Here is a 22554-nt window from a genome sequence, read left to right on the forward strand (position 1 = left end):
CAGCCATGTCAGCAACCAATCAAACATCCACCCTATGCACTACCCATGTATAAGACGACCCCCACTTTTTAGCATGATTTTTAAAGAAAAAACAGTCTTATACAAGGAAAAGTACAGTAGCTTCTGTTGAACTCTGAGCCTACTCGCATCAGGACCACGAGTTCCTGTGTGCTTATCTACCTGTTGCCCAAAGCTACCATTATTACAGTCACTCAGGGCTCCCCCCCCCAGGGGGAACTTGCAGGAACTTTGTTCCAGCATCCCTCAGGTGGGCGCCATTGCCATTCTAAGCAGCGGCGTAGCGTGAGGGGTGCAGGGGGGGCCGGCCGCAACGGGCGCAACATCTGGGGGGGCGCTCGCACTCGCAGCTCTCTGCCCCTACCTGGCTCACTCACTCTCTCTCACTGCAGTGCTGGCTGTGTGAATCCGATCCGAGCCGCCGGGTCGCCGCCCACTGTGGAGGGGAGGGTGCCAGGCGTGCGGTGCAGTGCGGAGAGAGAGCGAGGGACTATCTGGGGGAGGGACAGTGCAGCGGGGGGGCACAAATTACTTGCCTTGCCCCGGGTTAGGGGGCGCAAATTACTTGCCTTGCCCCGGGTGCTGACAACCCACGCTATGCCACTGATTCTAAGAGAATGAGGGAGCTGTTCATGGTGAGCTCTCTCTCTCTCTCTTTTAGAAAAATAGCACTGCAGTTAATTATTGAATATTTCCCGCGACAAGTATCACATTCTATCCTGTGCCATTTTAAAACTTCCTTTCTTTGTTTCTTTTCTAATTGTTAATGTCGTTTCTTTTCATCTTCTGGTGGCAGTGCACTGCATACTGTGAACCACAGCACAGAAGTGTTGGTATGACAGTGCCGTTTTAAACGTGTGGTGTTTCGGAGAGGATTCCCCCCCCCCCCCCACGAAATGCAGACGCTTTCAAAGAGAAGTGGCAAAGCAGATCAATGGACGCTTTCCTCAAAATTGCGAAGTAGCAATAGTGACATTCCAATTAAATCATGCGCATGTACAAGACAAATAATTTCCACATCTCAAGATCTCTGCTCGTTATTTCTGTCTCTTTCTCTGAATCTAACCTGATGTGTTAAATTAATCATGGACGGAGCATGTCAAACTCTTTCCCTTCCAAAATGAAGGACTCATGTATGCATTTCAGTTTATTAGTGAGTTTGAACCTGCCTTATAAGGCAGCAGGGGGCCTTGAACCAGAGACTCTGGCAACTGGGTGCTTTAACTCGCTGCACCACTGTGGTAGCTTATCAGGAGAAGCACCTGCCTGACTCAAGAAACCAATAACTTTCCACTTGGTCTTATAAAGCTGTTGACTATTCTCAGTGGCGGAGGAAGGGGTGTGTGGTGGGGGCAGACCGCCCTGGGTGTTATCCCTGAGGGGGGGTTGACGTTCGGCTTGTGGTAGGTTTGGGAGTCATGGGCGTGCATGGCACTGTTGACCCGTGCTCCTGGCTAGAGGAGGCAGGCAGGGGGCAGGATGGGAAGGAGGCAAGCAAGCAAACAACAGAGGGGGGTGGGAAGGAAGCAGGATTGGTGGGTGTGCCTTTCATTCTGCCTGGAAGACAAGCGCCTACAGCTCCGGCTGCAGAGCGTGCATGCCGCTCCATGCACCTGAGTGGCTATCCAGTGCCTGGGAGGGCGCCCTCCGCCCCCTCGGGAGTGCTCCCCTCTCCCTTCAGGAGCACACACACCCTGGGCAGCGCGGGCATATGCTCCACCACTGACTGTTCTGCCTCCTCACTCTCAAAAAATTGATACTCAGAAGTGCTCTGGCTACCTCACTTTACAGAGATGTCTAAAATACATGCAAAATTGGAACCCAATGGCTTGGCAGAGCATCTCTTACGTAATTTAAGATGCAACACAGAGAAAGGTGTGAACACTAGTGTTGCATATGCAAAATTCACCCTGTGTTAAAGAATGCAGAGTCAGTGCAGTGACCTATTGTCTTGTCTTCATGCCATGGTGGAAGGTGGACAGATGAGACCTGATGCCAGCCAGGGGATCCCAGCCTGGCTCAGCCCTATCCCCTCCTTGGGGGAAAGGATGAAGCTCAATGGTAGAGCATCTGCTTTATATGAAAATAGCCCTAGGTTCAATCGCTGGCATCTCCAGGTAAGGTTGGGACAGACTCCTGTGTGAAACCATGAAGAGCCATTGCTGATCTGTGTAGACAATACTGAGCTAGATGGACCAACAGTCTAACTCGGTATAGGCTATGGTTACCAGGCGTCCCCGCTTCCCGGGGACAGTCCCCGGATTTACACATCTGTCCCTGGACAAGAGCCGTCCCCGGAATGTCCCTGGATTTCATTTAATATCCCTGGATTTATATTTTAAGTGTTGTAGATTTATTAGTAGGGAATGAATGTTGCACGATTGATTCAACAGCACAAGACACATCATATAGGGACTTCCAGTGAGGCAAAATGGTGGGTGCCACAGCAGCGAGTAGCTCCTGAAGCCAGCCAGAGCCAACTGCGTTACCAGGAAGGAGAAGAAGGGCTCTGGAGGCCAGCCAAGAGCGGAGCAGCTTCCCTGCGGAGCCAGTGGTGGACTTGGGCACCTGAAACAGCTCACATGTCGTGCACCCGGGGGTGGGGTGTGCCAGCCAGGGGGCCAATCGGCATGGCGATCGGCACCCATTGGGGGGCAATCGGCACTCAGCGGGGCAATGGATGCAGTGATCGGCGCCTATTGGGGTGATTGGAGTGGCAGCATCCAGGGGAGTGATTGGTGCAGTGATTGGTGCGGTGATTGGTGCCTGGGGGTGTGTGTGTGCCGCAGCAATCCGCCCAGGGGGGGCTTTTATTACCCCCCTTAGAGATGACACCAGGGGTGGACCACCTCCCCGCCCCCTTCCTATGCTCCTGGCAACACCTGCAGGCCTTCTGCCTGTGTATTTGACAGCCAACTGGAGGCTGGCTCAGCTGGCAGAGATAAGCGGAGGGATGCCTCCACTCAACCCAAACCAGCCATAGTCTTTTGTAAGGGAGGATTGGATTGCTCTGTAAATCTTCACCATGGTCTAATGAATAGTCTGAAGCCGCTGGAATCCTCTTTCATTTGCTCTTGTTTTGCCACCTCTCTCCTATTACAGTTCGGTAATTAAGACTTTTGCACATTTTCTATTCTTTGTTTTAGGCCATTTCTCTGACCATAATGTGAGCTACCAAGTCTTGGAGCTGCCGTACAAAGGAGAGGAATTCAGTTTCGTGCTGATACTCCCAGCAGAAGATGTACCTATAGAAGAGGTCGAGAAACTCATTACAGCCCAGCTGATGAAAAGCTGGTTTGCTGAGATGGAAGAGGACGAGGACGTAGAAATCAGCCTTCCCAGGTATGTAATGACCTCTGTGACGATCTGGTCTTCCTTGTTATCCCTTTTGGTCTTAAATCCTTCTTGTGGAAGAGTTTGTGGAATTAAGACACTGAAAAGGGCAAACTGATTTACTGACCTGGGAGCTTTGCAGTTATTTAAGCTAATGGCAGTTTGTGTTTACTAATTTCTCTAGCGAATTTAAATGAAATTAGGGCCTATTAAGAGCTGACAGGTACAAAATGTCTATTCCTCCAAGAAGCACAATGAAGCTGGTAATGGTTCCATGTGCTTTTACTGCCTTGATCCAGAGATGGCACCCCAAATGTAGATGGCTTCCAATTCCCATCAACAGCCAATGGTCAGGGATTATAGGATGTATAGTCCAACGACATCTAGAGGGCCAAAGGTTCCCATCCCTGCTTTAATCCCTTTTTTTCTTGTACTTACTGTCCCAACTGTATTTGTTTTTAAATGTTAGCATGCGTTGCTAGTGTCTTGGTGGACTGCATGGTTGGCTGAGTCCTTCGAGTCCTGTATAGCTCATAATAAACTGGAGGAGGGCTTGGTTGTCTGTCAGGAAGCTTGAACAGAAACACTCAAATTGAGGGCTGAGAATAGGCTGCAAGACCTGCTGGTTCCATAATACGTGCAACCTGAAGTTTAAAATAGCCTGGTGCAAAATAAATGAACCAGTAGGTGGGAAAGAGTCTTCAGCAGTGTGTAAAAATTGAGGGCCCAGGGAGCTCAGATAGTGATCGTTTCTGGAGCGCTGAACAGAAACATGAGCACCCTTGTATTTTCAGCTGCAAAGAGTTGTGGGTGGGTGAAGGGAAAAGGATAATCTGGGAAAGCAGAACAAATGAAGTAGTGCCTGTTAATAGAGCCAATTCATCTTTAAAATATGGGTAAAGAGGAACCAAGGGCATGCTAGTAAAAGATACAAACTTAGATCCAATCCATAATTTAAGCAGAAAAACCAAGTAAAATAATTACTACAATTACTATACTCCAGCCACTCTTATTACAATCAGGATGATTTATTACTGTATATCCCCCATAATACATCCAATGAAACTGTCAAAATGCGCCTGTCATAGCCTTCATATAATATCTATAAAGAAAAATTCAAAATCTATCCGGTGTAGTAAATCTTCTGCCATCACATCTCCACTTGCACGGGAGTAAACCCAATTGGCCTTAATGGAATTACTCCTGCGTAGGCACATATAGTGTTGCATTGTCACACTGCCAGAGCCAAACCTCATTAAAATGCCATAAAAGGCTTCTTAGATATATATTTATATTTCCCCCACAAATTAAAATGCTTCTCCTTATCTCTCATCTTGCAAAGCATGTATAGGCTCATCAAGGACACTGTCTGTCTGAGCCTTTGCAGAGATAAATGCAGACTCCTTACTTACCATTGTACAGTGGTACCTCTAGCTGTGTTCCGCTCTTGTTACGGACTTTCAGCTTACGAATGTGGCAAATGCGGAAGTGTTTACTTCTGGGTTCGCCCCGCGCGCATGCGCAGAAGTGATCGGCGCGCTTCATGCATGCACAGAAGCTCTTGATCATGCCACACACATGCTCTAGTTGCGGATTTTTCGGGCTGCAATCGGCACCCCGAAATGGATTAAGTCCACAACTAGAGGTACCACTGTATCTGCAACAACACTCTCCTCACCAAAGAGACCTTGGATCCAACTTACAACAGAAGCAGTAAAACACCCTCCCCTCCAATAGGGATCAATATTTGGGAAGTTTTTAAGATCCCTTCTCATCAACTGGTTTTGGAGAGGGCTAAGGCTCCAAGCCTCTTCCTCTAATCACCAACTTCGAAACCCCATTGCCATAGATGCTCCTCACATCTAGGATTGGCAAAGGGAGGCCAGATGGAACTGCTTCGAAGGGAGGGATATTCCAGGGCCCACCATATTCTGACTCTCCAGCTTGAATGAAACTGAGACATAAAGAAAGAAAATTATCCACGGTGGACCAAGGATACCTTAATGCTTTCTTGCACAGCCCAATTCCATACCTTTGTAGAGGTTGTTCCATTAGGGTGAATGTGTCCCATCACCTTTAGTATTTCCTCAGCAGGTCCCTGCCATCTTTCTTATGACCAGATCAGGGGGCAGCAATGTCTGTCAGCTTCCTTCTCCTTAATTTCTGTGTTGCCCATGTAGAACTCAGCTGGGAGGTGGGCTGGATCCAAACTAGAATTAGTTGGCTCTGCCTCTCATTGACTTGGGCTCCAGCTATTACTGGTGTCTCTGCCTTGCACCTAGCTGGTTCTAACAGGAATCAGCCAACACTGATTCTATATGTTCGCTTCCTACAGGTTTAAAATAGAGCAAGTGGTGGACTTGAAAGAGATTTTCCAGCCTCTCAACGTTACTGAGATTTTTAATAATGGCTGTGACCTTTCTGGAATAACAGGTGCTTTGATTTATTATGCTGATGGTTGCTGCTGCGAACATTTTATCTGTGTTTTCGGTCCTTATTGTCTGCTGTAATCATGTACTTTTAACAAAGTGTGTTTCAGTGTTTCGTTCAAGGACAAAGGAACACCCTGCTTTTTAAACATACAGGGTTTTTAAAACTATATAAAAAGAGTGAGGGGTTATTATTCTGTGACAGAATCCTTGCTTATCTCACCCCAGATTTCAAGCAAAGGCATGAAAAGGAACAATGTTCAGAACAGAATTGCCACACTGTTTTTTTGCCTCAGAGGGAAGCACATGTGAAATGTGGTCTTTCCTTAGGTGAAACAGTTAAGCAATTTTGAAGTTTGTTAAAAGTAGTCAGTTTTGTTGCAAATGTTCATGTCCCTCTTTTTAAAGAAAACAACAACACACAAATCACTTAAAGTAAAATTCAAGGCCAATGAGAAAGTTGCTTCTCAGGAGAAGGCATGTTCAAGGAATAAGGTGGTAGCAAAGGCAGCCAGGAAACTGTTGTTTATCTCTCGGGGCTGAACTAGATGGCGGGACACAAAATATGTCAATTGCTGCTGTGTTGTTTTTTTTAAAAAAATAATGTCAGTTTATCTCTCCGCCCCACATCACCCCACCCATTTATTGGGACCATGCAGACATTGAAAATGCTCTCCTTACCCACTGCGTACTTGACAAAAATCCACACACACATGCCTGCCATTAGTCTCTAAGGGGAATTTCCTAATAGCACCAGAGACTGCCATTAGTCTCTGAGAGAAATGTCTGGAGTCTAATAGCAGCTGTGGTAACAGTGGCTGGATTTTTGTTGGCTACAGTATAGCAGTGGAAGATGTTGGGAACTGCTCGCCACTGTCCCATGTGGGAAAGTGAGTAACTGCAAAATACACACCTCGAGGTAGCTCTTCCCTTGGCCCTATACCTTGCAAGGTTGACTGGGCTACTAGTCATGAAGGCTGCATGCTACCTCCAGGAACTGAGGTTCTGAATATTGGTAACTGGGTAACAATAGCAGGAGACAAGTTGTGATCACTCTTTTGGCATCTGGTTGGTCGCGTTGCAGACAGGATGGCTGCATAAGACTCGTCTTTTGCTCTGAACAATCCCATGCTATTTCCCCCCCTTCTCTATAGGCAGGATTGAAATTAATAACGACACATGCATCATATGTGAACTCTTTATCATTCATGTCCCCTCTCAGATTCTGCTGATGTCCACATTTCTAAAGCCATTCAAAAAGTCTGTTTTGAGGTGCATGAAGATGGGAGTGAAGCAGCAGCATCTGCCGGTAATGTCATGACAGAGATCTTATTCGGTCTATCAGGACAAATATTACGTGACCAGATCTAGGCTACTGTATTTGGATGTGATGGGCTGATGTTAGGTGCCCAATGGGCCAAAGGGTTGTACTTTTTAAACTGTGTATGCACTTGTGGGCAATAATACTCATGGGAAATAATTTGTTGTTGTTGTTGTTGTTGTTTAGTCATTTAGTCATGTCCGACTCTTCGTGACCACATGGACCAGAGCACACCAGGCACTCCTGTCTTCCACTGCCTCCCGCAGTTTGGTCAAACTCATGCTGGTAGCTTCGAGAACACTGTCCAACCATCTCATCCCCTGTCGTTCCCTTCTCCTTGTGCCCTGAATCTTTCCCAACATCAGGGTCTTTTCCAGGGAGTCCTCTCTTCTCATGAGGTGGCCAAAGTATTGGAGCCTCAGCTTCACGATATGTCCTTCTAGTGAGCACTCAGGGCTGATTTCCTTAAGAATGGATAGGTTTGATCTTCTTGCAGTCCATGGGACTCTCAAGAGTCTCCTCCAGCACCAGAATTCAAAAGCATCCATTCTTTGGCGATCAGCCTTCTTTATGGTCCAGCTCTCACTTCCATACATCACAACTGGGAAAACCATAGCTTTAATGGCATGTGCTAAATGCTTGCTGGTTGGCACAAAACTTCCAGCCTATGGAAGGAAGCTGCATGTCAGGGTAAGGACAGGGGAGCCCTGGGAGATGAAGAGACAAATGCTCTACAGCAGACATGGCAAACCTTTCCTCCTCCTGACATTTCTAGACTACAAGTACCATCATCCATACACATTGGCCATGGTGGCTGGGGTGAATGGGAACTGGAGGTTGAGCTGCATATGAACAAGCATAGGTTGCTATTAATTAATTCAATTTATATACTAACCTTCATCCAGGGATCACAGGGTGGTTTTCAATATAACACACACACACAAATAAATAACATAGTTACTACATGCAAAAAAAAACCCCACCCACCCCCACAGTTTAAAAGGCCATAGTTTGACAAATTAAACAAAGGCCTGGGAGAAGATGAATGTTTTTACCTGGCATCTAAAGATATGTAATGAAGGTGCCTAGTGGGCCTCCCCTTGGAGAGCATTTCGCAAGCTTGGGGCCACCACAGAAAAGCCCCCGCCCCCCAGCCCTGGAATCCAAGCAAGTTTTATGCAGCTCACTAATGTGCAGCTGAATAAGAGGGTCCTTTAGAGGCTGGAGATACATTATACAAGCACCAGTTCAGGTCTGGAGCTTGTTGGAGTTTGCTGGGCTTCACTGGGGCAAGAAAACAAAGGATGCAGTAGAGGGCATGGTCCTAATTTGAGAGGAGATGTTGAACTGTTGTTATTCTGTTAGCCCTCTGGTTTTCCTTTGGTTAACTTATAATTTAGGCAGAACGCATTTGCCCCCAAAGCACGAGGGTCTAAAAGTCAAGACCCAGAGGAGCCATTTGTTAGTGGCATCAATAATTAATGACTTTGTAGCCTTCCAGACACATCGGAATATATTTAGTGCTTCTCAGCAGTCTAGAGCGATGCAAAAGATGCCGCCTGAATTTCTATGATCTGAAGGCTGCAGTCCTAGAACTCACACTCATTTGGGAGTCAGCCACGTGGCTCTGTCTTCCAAGGTTCTTCCTGTTTAAGGGCTGAATTCGCTGGAAGTTCTTCTGTAGACATCTCTCAGGAATGCAATGGCCAATGGAGAAAAATCTAATGTGAAGTTCATTGTTGTTCAGTGGGCAAGTACTTTAAATGAACATGCGTCAGACTATGGCTGGGCTGATGCTTATATGCCTATGGGAGAGAAAAGTTGCTGTATTCTTTTGAGCTCATGCATATGCATCCTAAAGGGCCGTTCCTACGATCTCCCCTTAGCAATGCATTTTTCCAGTTAAGCGATGTTTGTAAAAATTCACAGGGTAAAGGCATATATTAGTGAAAGCACCATACAAACATTGATGTCAGGAGAAATTGCTCTGCAAAATATGTATCTCAGGCAAAATTGCATACAGCTGTGTGCATAAAGAGAAAAGCACACTAAAATGTGGGTGGATTTTCATGAGGACACATAAACTGTGTGCAAATTTGGAGAACTGTACTTAAGACTGGAAAACTGAAGAACTGAGAGAAACCAAAGCTGACAGATTTCTCTATCCCTAATGACATTTATATTTCATCTTTCCCCAAAGGAGCTCAAGATGGTGATGTATACAATTTTCTCCCTCTCCATCTGATCCTTGCAACAACCCCTTTCTGTTTAGGGTTTATGCACACTTTCTTTTGGTCCCATGGCTTTCTCCTGGGGAAAACTGCTCTTTAGCACCCAATCGGAACAAACAGTAGTTCTGGTTTTTCCTGGATTGATGTTTGCTCCAATTTAGCACTAAGGAGTGAGTTTTCTGTGGGAAAAGAGCAGGGCATGGGGGAAACCGCTCATACCCATGTCTAGAAAGCGGAAGCAAAACAACACTTGAGCATGTGCTGTCTAGGCATGAGACAAGAAGAAGTGAGCCCTTGGTTTCACAGGTTAGGCTGAGAGATGAGGACTGACCCAAGGTCATCTAGTGAACTTCATTGCTGAGTGGCAGTTTGAACCCTGGTATTCCGGGTCATATGGCAGACTGGCTTACATGATCTGGACCTCTTCTGCAAGGCCAATTTTTCTCACAGTTAGAAGAAGTATGGATCGAAGGCTTGAATGCCTGTGGTGCTCAGGAAACCCTGGACAGGAGTGTGCCCGCTTTGCTGACTGTTTTGTATGGCATATTTGTATGCAAGTGGTACAGTATATAACGTCACTTTGCAAATGATTACCTTCACTTAAGCAAGGGTGTTAATAAGAATCTGAACAAAAGCTGATATTTAGTTTAATGGCATAGTTCCCTACTATCATAGTGCCTTCTGCTAAAAAGTAAAAGAAAAGAGGGAAAAGGCAAATGTATTTTCAGATTTAAACCACTCTTCTAAAGCACATTTTGCAGTTTATGTGGCCCATTTTAAACTTTCAGTTTGACAAATGCCTGCAGGGAAGGTAATAACTATAGTTAAAAGTGAATATAGTCACAAATATGTCCTTCAAATGAGTTTCAAAATGGAGAGCCGTATCTTGAGATTTCAACTTCTTCAACTCAATGCATCTCTAGCAGGTTATTATCCTTGATAGCTTTTGAGAAATCCCTAAAGAAAATGCCATATTATAAAACAACGGTGTGGTGTATAAGAATTTCCCAGTAATGGCTCAATTGCCTTTTGATGATTTGTAACTATAAAGTGGCAGAGCGGGTGGGGGAGAATGTTGTAACTCATTTTCCACTTGCAAAGATTTTGCTCAGAACGGTAGGTGATCCGAAAAGTGAAAAGCATTTAACAGAATTTAACAATTGCTTCTCTTCTTCTGAGTCATATTTTGGAGGCTTAACTGATGGCACATGGTGGTTTGATCTCTTACAGGAAATCTTCTTTTTTTACTAAAAAGGTATAAGGAATATTGTTAATCCGTGACATATTCAGCTATGTTAATACATAGGCATCAGTGTCCCCTTGGCCATGAAACTGATATACAGTTCATGATGGCTGAGCGAAGTAGGTTATAAAATATTATTCTTTTTCTACTGGAATATCCCATCGGTTGACAGGACAGGAGGGAGCTTTGCAGATGATTTAGCTAAGCAAATTCTATAGGCTGTAGCTCAGGGACAGAGCAACTGCTTTGCATTCAGAAGGTCCCATGTTTGATCTCCAACACCCCCAGGTAGGGAGTGGCAATACATTCATTTGTCCACCCCATGCCTGGAAGGGAAAGCAATCTAGTGTATGTGATTGGTATTTGAAATTTGTGTCTCTTTCATAGTAGAAGTAAAGGGACCCCTGACCATTAGGTCCAGTCATGACCGACTCTGGGGTTGCGGCGCTCATCTCGCTTTACTGGCTTCCGGGTCATGTGGCCAGCAGGACTAAGCCGCTTCTGGCGAACCAGAGCAGCGCACAGAAACGCCGTTTACCTTCCCGCTGGAGCGGTACCTATTTATCTACTTGCACTTTGACGTGCTTTCAAACTGCTAGGTTGGCAGGAGCAGGGATCTAGCAACGGGAGCTCACCCCATCGCAGGGATTCAAACCGCCAACCTTCTGATCGGCAAGTCCTAGGCTTTGTGGTTTAACCCACAGCGCCACCCGCGTCCCGTCTCTTTCATAGGATCATAGAATTGTAGAGTTGGAAGGAACTGTGAAGGTTATCTGGTCCGCCCCCTGCAACACAGGAATCTTTTGCCCAACATGGGGCTTGAACCCACAACCTTAAGAGTCTCATGCTGTCCTGAGTGAGCTAATTGAGTCAGTCCACAAACAATATGCAATTGATTATGGTTACCCCCCAATTTGCATTGCATTTCCTTTGCATTTAAATGAATGGGGTGAAATAACATAATGGCAATGTAACTATGTAATTTTCACATTTGATTTCTATAATTGATTGCACAGTTGATTATGTGAATCACAGTTTCTCAACAGTAAGGAATAACATATTTTGGGTGGAAGACGAACAGCACTGGAACAGAAACATTGTGGCATGTGACAAAAATAGCCGAACAGAAAACGATGTCCTTTTACATTTCTACCCTGGAGAGTCACATTCAAACATGTCAGATATGACAATTGGATGGTATTATGCATTCATTTAAGCATTTTGGAAAACTGTTTCCCACACACATTTGCTGTTTGCCTTTCAAGTACCTGCCACATTCCTTTTTATCCATCACTCAGCAGCTGATTCCCCCCCCCCCATGTTTTCAGTAGAGGGGCAGAATATGTTAGAAGTGCAGGCATTCAGGAATTATGGCTGCAATGAGCTAGTGTAAAGGAATCCCAACCAGGTATTGGCATCTATGTACAGCTGGTAGAACTCTCATTCTTGAAAAGCGTCCTTTGTTTGACTGACCAAGCCATATTAAACCAGTCTTCCCCAACCTGCTGCCATGTAGCTGTTGTTTGACTATTGCTCTGCTTTCCAGTGGGGCTGAGAAGTGGGGTTTTGTAGTCTGGGCAGCCCAGGACCTCCATACACACTGCCCAGGATCACACACTGGGGAGGTCAGTTTGATGGTTCTAATGCAGCAGTTTGGCTTCATCCCTGGAGGCACACTCCATCAGATAGACGGATGGCAACAATATCTCTTCCCATCATCTTTGACCACTGGGCATCCTAGCTAGGAATGATGGGAACTGTAATCCAACATCATTTGGAAACCCAAAGTTGAGAAAGGCTGCTTTAGACTCTCTTTTCCTTTCTGGACAGCTCACGTTTTATAAGAAATGACGCATGTTTCGGGAATTATCCTTATCTATAAAATACAGAGCCCTAGCACCGTAAAATTCTATGGGACACATAAAAAATCATAGCCCTCCCTAAATTATCACTTGGGTTTGTAAGTCCATGACTTAAGCCCTATATTTCTCATTTGTTCTCTGGTGTTTAAGGGCAAAATCACGACTCTCTCTATTGATTAGCTACAAAACCTTGATTTGCTATTTGATTCCAATGCTTCCCTTGTTCTTGTACGGGCCACGTCACTGCTTCTGAAAACAACAACACAGCAGCTACCCACCCCTTCCTTCGTGATCTCTTGCCTACAAGTCCAGGTCATGCTCCCAGACTACTGCAGGGATATTATTTCTTCTCTCTGGCCTCTGCTTGCTGTGCCTCTCATCTCTAACCAGAACACCACTGCCATTCACTTTTCATCGCCCTGATATGTGGCTCTTCAAATCCCTACTTTGATTCCTACTACTTCTAGCACAAAATTCCACTGTAAGACTAGGGATGGTTGAAACTGTCAATTTGGATTTCTTTTCATTTTCCATTTTTCTAGTGTTCAGGTGTTCACATTTCTGCATCACTTTGCTTTTTTATATAAAAAAATTATCATCCCTATTTTAGTGTGAATCTCTCCTAATATAAACATTTTGTATGCAATTTTTTTTTTTACAAGTAGTTTCCCCTAATACAATGCATATTTGTATTTTATTTTCACTAATATGTGCATTGTTGAGAGCCGGTGTGGTGTAGTGGTTAAGAGCGGTGGACTCGTAATCTGGTGAACCCGGTTTGCTTTCCCGCTCCTCCACATGCAGCTGCTGGGTGACCTTGGGCCAGTCACACTTCTCTGAAGTCTCTCAGCCTCACTCACCTCACAGAGTGTTTCTTGTGGGGGAGGAAGGGAAAGGAGATTGTTAGCTGCTTTGAGACTCCTTAAGGGGAGTGAAAGGCGGGATATCATGTCCAAACTCTTCTTCTTCTTCTTGTGTCCATTGCTTGACTGGAAATTTTGCATTACAAAATTCAGCTTTATGTGCCTGGCAAAAACATAAAAATGAATTAAAAAGGGGGGCAGGCATCTGGGGAAAAAGACTCTGATTTTAGCTTTAAGAGTGATCCCTGGGACTTAACCCATGTTTTATGTCAGCATGGATTTGGTTAGTTAAGGACTTATACTATCGTTGTTCCTTGGTGCTGTGGTCTAAACCACTGAGCTCCTTGGGCTTGGCAGAAGGTCGGCAGTTTGAATCCATGCAATGGGGTGAGCTCCCGTTGCTCTGTCCCAGCTCTTGCCAACCCAGCAGTTCGAAAGCATGCCAGTGCAAGTAGACAAATAGGTACAGCTGTGGTGGGAAGGTAAACGGCATTTCCGTGCACTCTGGCTTCTGTCACAGTGTTCCGTTATGCCAGAAGCAATTTAGTCATGCTGGCCACATGACCCAGAAAGCTGACTGTGGACAATCGCCGGCTTCCTCAACCTGAAAGCAAGATGATCACCGCACCCCATAGTCACCTTTGACTTTACTTAACCATCCAAGGGTCCTTTATCTTTTACCTTGTTCCTTGTTGGGATTTAGGGCTACTATTTCAGTGTTGCTATACGTTACTGCTGTTATTTTTGGATTGTATATATTTTAGGATGCAATCCTTTACCCACTGACAGAGTAAGCACAGCTGAACTCAAAGGGACTTACTTCTGAGTAGCCACGAAAGAGCTAATAATTGAGGTTGTTACTGTATCTTTTCATTTGAAAAACACTTCCTTTTGTCTGAACCTTGTGCTTGCTTTTGCCTTTGTAAAAAATATATTGCAGGCATGCATTTGACAGCAATCATGAGCCTGTCCCACAAGCAGGTTGTGGCAAACCGACCATTCCTCTTTATCCTGAGACATAACCTGACAGGTAAATAGATAAGCAATGTATTTATTGTTACATTTGATTCAATGCATTGTTGTTTATTAGAGGGTTGATTGGTAAGGGTTTGGAAGTTAAAGACCATTGTCCTAAACCACTTCTCAGCAGGTGAAGACATTAGCTTTTTCCAGACCTTCTCCTCTGATATGATTACCATTGTGTGAGGGGGGAGAATGGGTCTGCAGCCCGTCACTGTATACCCATCAATGTGTGTGTGTGTGTGTAGGTCTGTCTGTCTGTCCAGTGCTCTTGTGTTCAGGTTCTGCTTTCAGGTTTCATCTGTGAGAACAGGACTCAGGATTAGATAGGCCATAGCTCTTATTATGCTCACGTGGGCTCCTCTCAGAATTTAGAGCCCTGATTATGTCTGTTGGGTCAGAACCCAACAGTTGTGGTAGAAACTGGATCGGTTTAGGTGACCAATGAATTTTCTGACCCTCCTGATTTTCTTATGAGTTTTGTTTGTTTCCATTCCCAGCTGGAGAGAGGAGTTTAATTGGCAGTGCCAGTGTGGAACTATGGCTAAGTCACCTCAGGGCAGTTTCACACATTATGAAGCCACAACCTGAATATACACTTGACAGGAAGCTGCAGCCAACAAATCCTAGCTCCTTGACTTTTATGAAACACATTTTTGAGGCATTCATCTTTTGCAGGTTTAGGCTTTTGAAGAAGGTTTGAAGAGTCCCTCAGTAAGGGAGTTTGCCCAGACTCTAGGGCAAAGGCATCACCAATATGGCACTGGCAACATGTGCCCTTGGAGGCTTTTGCTGGTACACACAGGGTCCTGTCCTGTCCTCAAGATGAAGTTTTGCAGTGTGTTCTTGGTGGCTGGGTATGTGTGCAATACCCAAAAAGTTCCCCCTAAATTGCAAACGTTCCCACAGGCCCAACAAGATTGGCAACTCTTTCCACAGAATCAACTACTCCAGGCAATCCTGTCATAGAAGTTACAGGAAGTAAGGAGGAATAGGCTGTTAAACCGCTACAATATCTATTACTGTTTCTTGTAAAAGCTGTAGAAATGCACATTACTATTTTATGATCTTGGCTAAAACCAAACTGTCTAAATTTACCTGCTGCTTTAAATTGAGGATTAGGAAATGGGGCAGCTCGTTTTCAGGAAATAACAGTGGCTGAATGCAAAAGAGAAATCACTGTTATTTTAAGCAATTACACAATCAGTACTTTTGTCCCCGGACCCCACTGTAACTAAGCCTAGTAGGAGCCACTGAAATAATTGTATTCCCCCCCCCTCCTGTTCACCCCTCCCATCATTTCCTTCCCTCTCCTCTGCTGTTTCCCTGATTGTGCATTTTTTAGACTGCAAACCAATTGGGGCAGAGACTTGTTCTCTCATTCTTTGAAATCTGTCACACACCCTGATATAGTAATGATGATAATAAATAATAGTAATTTCTAAAAACTACTGTCTTATGTGACATGATTTCACATCCAGCCTGGGACCAAGATTATCTGACTCCATTTAAGGGCTGGCTGCAGGTGTGGGGTTTTTTTGCCGGGTGGTGGGGGCTTGTAAAAACTGCCCATTCGTGGGTTAGTTGCTACATCGGGGATGGGCAACCTGCCCCCTACATTGCTGGACTACAAATCCCATCATCTCTTGCCATTGGCACGGGCTGATGGGAACTGGAGTCCAACAACACTTGGAGGGCCAAAGGCTCCCCACCCCTGCCTTATATCACCCCCCCCCCCAACAGAAGCTGTGGGTCTCTGAACAGACCCTGCAGCTAGACAGCTGCCATGGGAACATTATCCATAGGAAAATATAGGGGAGAAAATCCATTCTTTATTGGCTCCATAACATTTAACAACCTGTTCTTAAGTAAGGTGTGAGGGTTTGGGGGATTTGCATTACTGTTTTATGCTCCCTGCTGAAATCAAACTGTCTCAAAGCAACCCGCTGCTTTAAATTGAGGATTAGGATGAGTGGCAGCTCATTTTCAGGAAATAATAGTGACTGCAATAAAGAAGGGAAATTACTGTTATTTTTAGCAATTACACAATCAGTATTTTTTTTTGTTACGGCAACTTTCGTATTGAATTACTGATAATTTGTCATCGCGATGGCAGACAGGCTTTATCAAAGCTCTTGGTAACCTTGCCGCAACGGAATTAGAGCCTTGGGAACCACGGTGGTGTCTAAACCCTAATTTGGCATGTAAAAATGAAACGGATTTAAAATTGTTGCCTCCAAATGGTGGCGAGAGCAGGATAGCCTCCCCGGCAAAAGAAGCATTTGAGCTTGACGTCCGAGAGTGAACTTCCTGTGAGGTACCAATCAATCTAGCTATACCCTACCGTTCCTCCAAGGGGTTCAAGGTAGCGTAAATGCCCCTCCCCCTTCCAATTTTATCCTCACAACAACCCTGTGTGGGTGCTTATGGTCTAAGAAGCAATGACAGGACCAATGGCAGCCAGTGAGCTTCCTGGCCAATCAGGGATTCGGTCTCCCAGGTCTGAGGCTCTAACCACTACACCGCACTTCCAACCTCCTACATCAGTGCTGGATCCAGGTGTCTTTTTGAGAGGGTGGGGCTTTGTGCAAGATGCCCATAGTGGGCCTTCCCTCTGCGTGTGTTCCCCTCCTCTTTGTCCCTTCTGCCCATTTGCTTGTCTTCGTCCTCTGCTCTCAGTCCATAACAGCTGAACTTGAGGCAACTGGAAGATGCGTCTCCATATATATATATATTTGCTCTTGTTGCTGCTTGCACGCTGAGAGAGGGCACATCAACAAGCAACGAAGGATCTGGGCTAGCAATCCTTGACACCAGCCCTGCTCCTCCTGAGGACTTTTAATCCATAAGCAGACTGTCTTTTTAAGGTTTAAAAGACCCAAGGGCCAGGTTGAGGCTTGAGCCAGCAAACATCTGGCATGAGCGAAGTGGCTTTGCAAAGTCTCTGTGGCTCAAGGATCAGTGAGTCCATACAGTGGCGGAGCGTGTGTTGACAGCACCCGGGGCAAGGCAAGTAATTTGCGCCCCCTAACCCGGGGCAAGGCAAGTAATTTGCGCCCCCCCCGTTGCACTGTCCCTCCCCCAGATAGTCCCTCTCTCTCTCTCTCTGCACCACACCGCACCACACGCCTGGCACCCCCCCCTCCACAGTGGGCAGCGACCCGGCGGCTTGGATCGGATTCGCACAGCCAGCACTGCAGTGAGAGAGAGTGAGTGAGCCAGGTAGGGGCAGAGAGCTGCGAGTGCGAGCGCCCCCCCCCCAGATGTTGCGCCTGGTGCGGCCGGCCCCCCCCCCGCACCCCCCACGCTACGCCACTGAGTCCATATGTGGGAAGACCTGATATTCCTGCAGCCAGGGTGTGCCCAGCTTGAGGAGATGGTTTACAGCAGTCAAGTACTGTATACATTTTGTGAAACAAAACAATAAATAGAATTGCATAGATCTGAACAACGACAACAAAAAGAGATGGAAAATAAAAAAGTGAGTCAAAAACGGTCTGCTGTGAAAGGCATGGGTGGGTAAGGGTCTTGGTCCTTTAATGCTAGGAGCAAACTCAAGTCTCCCTTGGCAACTGCTTCCAATAATAAATACAAATCCTTCTAGGTCTGTCTTGCGCCAAACTCCCCAGGGTATTTTATTTTTTTGGACAGCTCTGAGTTGCCCCACAAATAGAACACTGGCAGCAGCCAGGAGAGGAAAGGAGCGGGGAGTCGAGCTGAAAAAAGAAGAAAAGCCTTGTGTGTTTTATACAACTTGTGATACTGCAAACTGTTTTCACATGCATATTGTGCGCAGAGAGGACACCGAATCTAATGAGGATAAAGGGCCACAGGAGGGACTCAAAGCTGCATTCTGTTTGTAGGATAAATACCTTAATTGTCTTACTTGCATATATCCCCTAAGCAGTGGTGTAGCGTGGGGGTGCAGGGGGGAGGCGCACCGGGCGCAACATCTGGGGGGGGCGCGCTCGCACTCGCAGCTCTCTGCCCCTACCTGGCTCACTCACTCTCTCTCACTGCAGTGCCGGCTGTGCGAATCCGATCTGAGCCGCCGGGTCGCCGCCCACTGTGGAGGGGAGGGTGCCAGGTGTGCGGTGCAGTGCGGAGAGAGAGCGAGGGACTAACTGGGGGAGGGACAGTGCAGCGGGGGGGGGCGCAAATTACTTGCCTTGCCCCGGGTGCTGACAACCCACGCTACGCCACTGCCCCTAAGAGAATTCTAGGGATCTTAAGAAGTAATAATAATAATAATAATAATTTTTATTTATACCCCACCCTCCCCAGCCAAGGCCAGGCTCAGGGCAGCTAACAACCAATAATAAAAACAAATTGAATGAATACAACTTAAAAAACAAGATTAAAATACAACATTAAAATATTGAAACATTAAAAGATTAAAATGCAGCCTCATCACAGGAGGAGAAAGGAAAAAGAAAGAGGGGAGGGAATCAATCTGGCTCCAAGCCAAAGGCCAAGCCGAACAACTCTGCCTTATAGGCCCTGTGGAAAGAAATCAGATCCTGCAGGGTCCTGGTCTCATGAGACAGAGCGTTCCACCAGGCCAGAGCCAGTGTTGAAAAGGCACTGGCTGGAGCCAATGTTGAAAAGGCCCTGGTAAGACCTTAGCTTCCTTCAGACTCTGCTTGCATTATTTGGGTTAACCTGAGGTTGAAGTGAACTGAAAAGGAAGAGGCAGAGCCCCTGAATAAATCAGAAGTAAAACCATTATTGCAACCTAGTCATTGGCACAGGATAGAAATGCATTTTTAAAAAACAATGCACAATAATATGTATTTTTTTTTAAAAAAATCTAGTGTTGACTATACTCCCAAAAGATGTCACCTTTGTCAGGTATGCCAAAACATTTCTTTGACATGTGCTGAGGAAACATTGCAGAAGGATTAAAATGGAAAATAGCTTCATTATTTACACTGCAATCCCACACGCAGCTGTAAGTTCTGTTTAACTCTAAAAGGACTTGCTCTCAAGTAACTGCACATAGGATCACAATCTTATGGGCGAAGGCTGAAAATACCGTAAAGCATGATCACGTCTTGCTTGTGCAATCTCAACCTTGCATGGTTGAAGGTTGGTTGGTTGAAATCCTGCAAATTAACTGCACACAAGGTGGAGAGCTTAAAAGCTCCTTCTGTGCCAGTGACACACACCTTAGTTACACCCTGTTTGGATTGCAGTAGATTGTTGTAATTGGATCAATCAAGATCAGGGAAGCAGGAAGAAATAAAAACTCTGTACCCTGAAATTCAACACATGGGAAGTCACTCAAAATTATTTAATTTGGTATTTGAGTAATTGGCCTTCTAATTGTATTGCAATTTGGTATTGGGATACCAAATTTTTATTGGCTTTTTTTGGATTATGGTCATTGAAAATTAATAAAAATATTATATGGATTACAGTAATGCACTCTGCATGGATCTGCCTTTGAAAGGTGCTCAGAAACCTTGACCGGCTCAAAGAGCTGCAGCCAGAGTGTTGATCGGAACTGGTCATAGGGAACAAACGACTCTCTTGCTACAATAGCTCCACTAGCTACCTGTCTGTTTCTGAGCACACTTCAAAGCACAGCTTAGGTCCAAGCTACAGTGGTGCCTCACAAAATGAAAAGAATCCGTTCCATGAGTCTCTTCGTCTAACGGTTTTTTCGTCTTGCGAAGCAAGCCCATTAGCGGATTAGCGGATTAGCGCTATTAGCGGTTTAGCGGCTATTAGCGGCTATTAAAGGTTTAAGGGATTAGCGGATTAGCTGCTAAAAGGCTATTAGCAGCTTAGTGCCTTAGAAAAAGGGGGTGGGGAGCGAAAAAAAACCCCCAGGAATCGCAAGACATTTTCGTCTTGCGAAGCAAGCCCATAGAGAAATTTGTCCTGCGAAGCACCTCCAAAACGAAAAACCCTTTCGTCTAGCGGGTTTTCCGTCTTGCGAGGCATTCGTCTTGCAGGGCACCACTGTATCTAGACCTCTCTCCCTGGGGAAGCTAAACTGGCTCCCTCCTTGTCCTTCTGCTGGCAAGTGAAGACTTTCTTTTTCCAACAGGTCTTTGGGAATTGACTGCTTTTAATCAAAGGGCTGGTGCCATGCTGTTTTTATTCTAATTATCTGTATGTTTTAAATACATGTTATATATGTTATAGATCTTTAATTCCATCAATGTTTAATTATATTTTAATGACTGATTTTTCTGTTTTTAGCAGTTCTTGTTTTTATCTGTAAGCCGCCTTGAATCCAATCAGGGAAGGAGGTGGGGTGTAAATAAACATATATTGATAATAATTATAAGGCAGGCACCATCAGGCAAACAACTATCCCTCAGTCTCAGCCCTTCCACCTGTGACAAACCAATAACAATTCAGGGCTGTTGCAATGACCATGGGTTGTGTCCAGTGCTACACTTACTCAGAGTAGAGCCATTGACGTTAATAGACATATGGTCAACTTAGGTCCATTCATTTTAGTGCAGCTACTCTGAGGAAAACTTAGTTGGATAAAACCCAATGAACATGCAGTGCTTGGAGCCATTGAGAAATGTGCAGCATAAGTACTCATGACTGATTGTGAGATGCTGTGATTTTTATTTGTTACAAGTGGTTTTGCGTAGTGCCCGCATAGGCACTAGAACAGAGGTCAGCAAACTTTTTCAGCAGGGGGCAGGTCCACTGTCCCCCAGACCTTGTGGGGGACCTGACTATATTTTTTGGGGGGGAAATGAACAAATTCCTTTAAAATATATATATATATATTTATTAGAAGTTTTATAGTTACAAAAAAAGGTATGGGAGGGAAAAAAACAATAAAAATTTTAACAAACAATACATCAAAAGTAAAAAGAAAAAACAATACATCAAAACATTTAAAAACACATCCAATTTCCATATCTTTATCTTTCATTTACTTATTTCCTCGACTTCCTCACACCTCCCTTTTTTGTATTCTAGTTCAAATTAGCTAATTCAGCAAATCCTTTCCCTCCTTCTCAATTTTTTGTTCTATAATTTATCTTAACATGATCTAACTTTAAATTTTCCACTTTAGCCCATTAACAATCAGTTTTTGCATAATGCTTAATAACATTTCTGCTAAAACCATATAACTTCATTCCAGTATTCTTCTAACATTCATTGATTTTGCAATATTTCTGTAAATATACTTAATTTTTTTTCCAATCTTCTTCCATCGACTCTTCTCCCTGGTCTCGGATTCTGCCAGTCATTTCCGCCAATTCCATGTAGTCCATCAGCTTCATCTGCCATTCTTCCCGGGGGAAATGAACAAATTCCTATGCCTCACAAATAACCCAGAGATGCATTTTAAACCCAGTTGGATGCTCGGGGTGCGAATGTGATCCGTGCGGGATGCACGTTCGCAACCCGCAGTGGTGCATCTGCGCATGTGCAAAGCGTGATTTAGCACTTCTGCGCATGTGCGACCCCTGAAACCCGGAAGTAACCCATTATGGTACTTCCAGGTTTTGGCAGGTCCGTAATCCAAAAAACGCAACCTGAAGCGTCTGTAACCCAAGGTATGACTGTAAAAGGACACATTCTACTCGTGTAAAAACACACTGATTCCTGGACTGTCCATGGGCCGGATTTAGAAGGCGAATGGTCCAGATCCGGCCTCCAGGCCTTAGTTTGTCTACCCATGTGCTTGAAGGTCAGGTTAGAAATGTCCAGATAAACATAATGAAAATGAAATTATTGCAATTATTTGGAAGTTCCCATCTGAATAACTTTTTCTTCCTTCCACTCAGGGTCCATTGTATTTATGGGGAAGCTGGCCAATCCTGACATGCAGCCACAAAAGAGAAGAGACAGAGACTCCCTTTAAAAAGTAATAAGAATCACACTAAGGTCACATGTGCTTTGAGGGGGAGATGGAAGTGTGGTTTCTTTTAATGCTGTTGCCTGCTGAATAGTCTCTCTGCACTTCATATAGCAAGGTTGAATAAACCATTTCTGCATGTACTGTTCGTTTCTAGCTTCTCTGTAAATTATTTTATGTACTTTGGATGCTCTCAAGTACTCCAGGTAATTATAGAAGATTCGTAAAGTGGGTATTTGAAAGGAACGATGTGCACTTCAAGAAGCAGCTATATACAAGAGAACGTATTGTTTCTGATCTAAACCATAAAAGGAAAAAGAGAAAAACAATTCTCATGCATTTCTAAGTTCTCATGGAAATTTTCAAATGGCAAGCTTTTCCGTTTTGATTGCAC

At 44.9% G+C, this 22554-nt stretch overlaps 1 protein-coding gene across 2 annotated transcripts in view; it reads left to right on the forward strand.

The window, feature by feature from the left end:
• Nucleotides 1-22269, forward strand: part of SERPINI2 (serpin family I member 2) — a 41947-nt gene extending 19678 nt beyond the window's left edge. For both annotated transcript variants that reach the window (XM_083442335.1, XM_083442336.1), the window contains exons 5-9: nt 3165-3360; nt 5687-5784; nt 7003-7089; nt 14241-14330; nt 22090-22269. In XM_083442335.1, coding sequence (XP_083298461.1) covers nt 3165-3360; nt 5687-5784; nt 7003-7089; nt 14241-14330; nt 22090-22166 — 548 coding nt within the window. In that variant the 3' untranslated portion in view covers nt 22167-22269. The remainder of the gene's footprint in view (nt 1-3164; nt 3361-5686; nt 5785-7002; nt 7090-14240; nt 14331-22089) is intronic.
• The last annotated feature ends 285 nt before the right edge of the window (nt 22270-22554 follow it).

This window comes from Podarcis tiliguerta (genome assembly GCF_965153285.1).
Source record: "Podarcis tiliguerta genome assembly, chromosome: 5".
Classification (NCBI taxonomy): domain Eukaryota; kingdom Metazoa; phylum Chordata; class Lepidosauria; order Squamata; family Lacertidae; genus Podarcis; species Podarcis tiliguerta.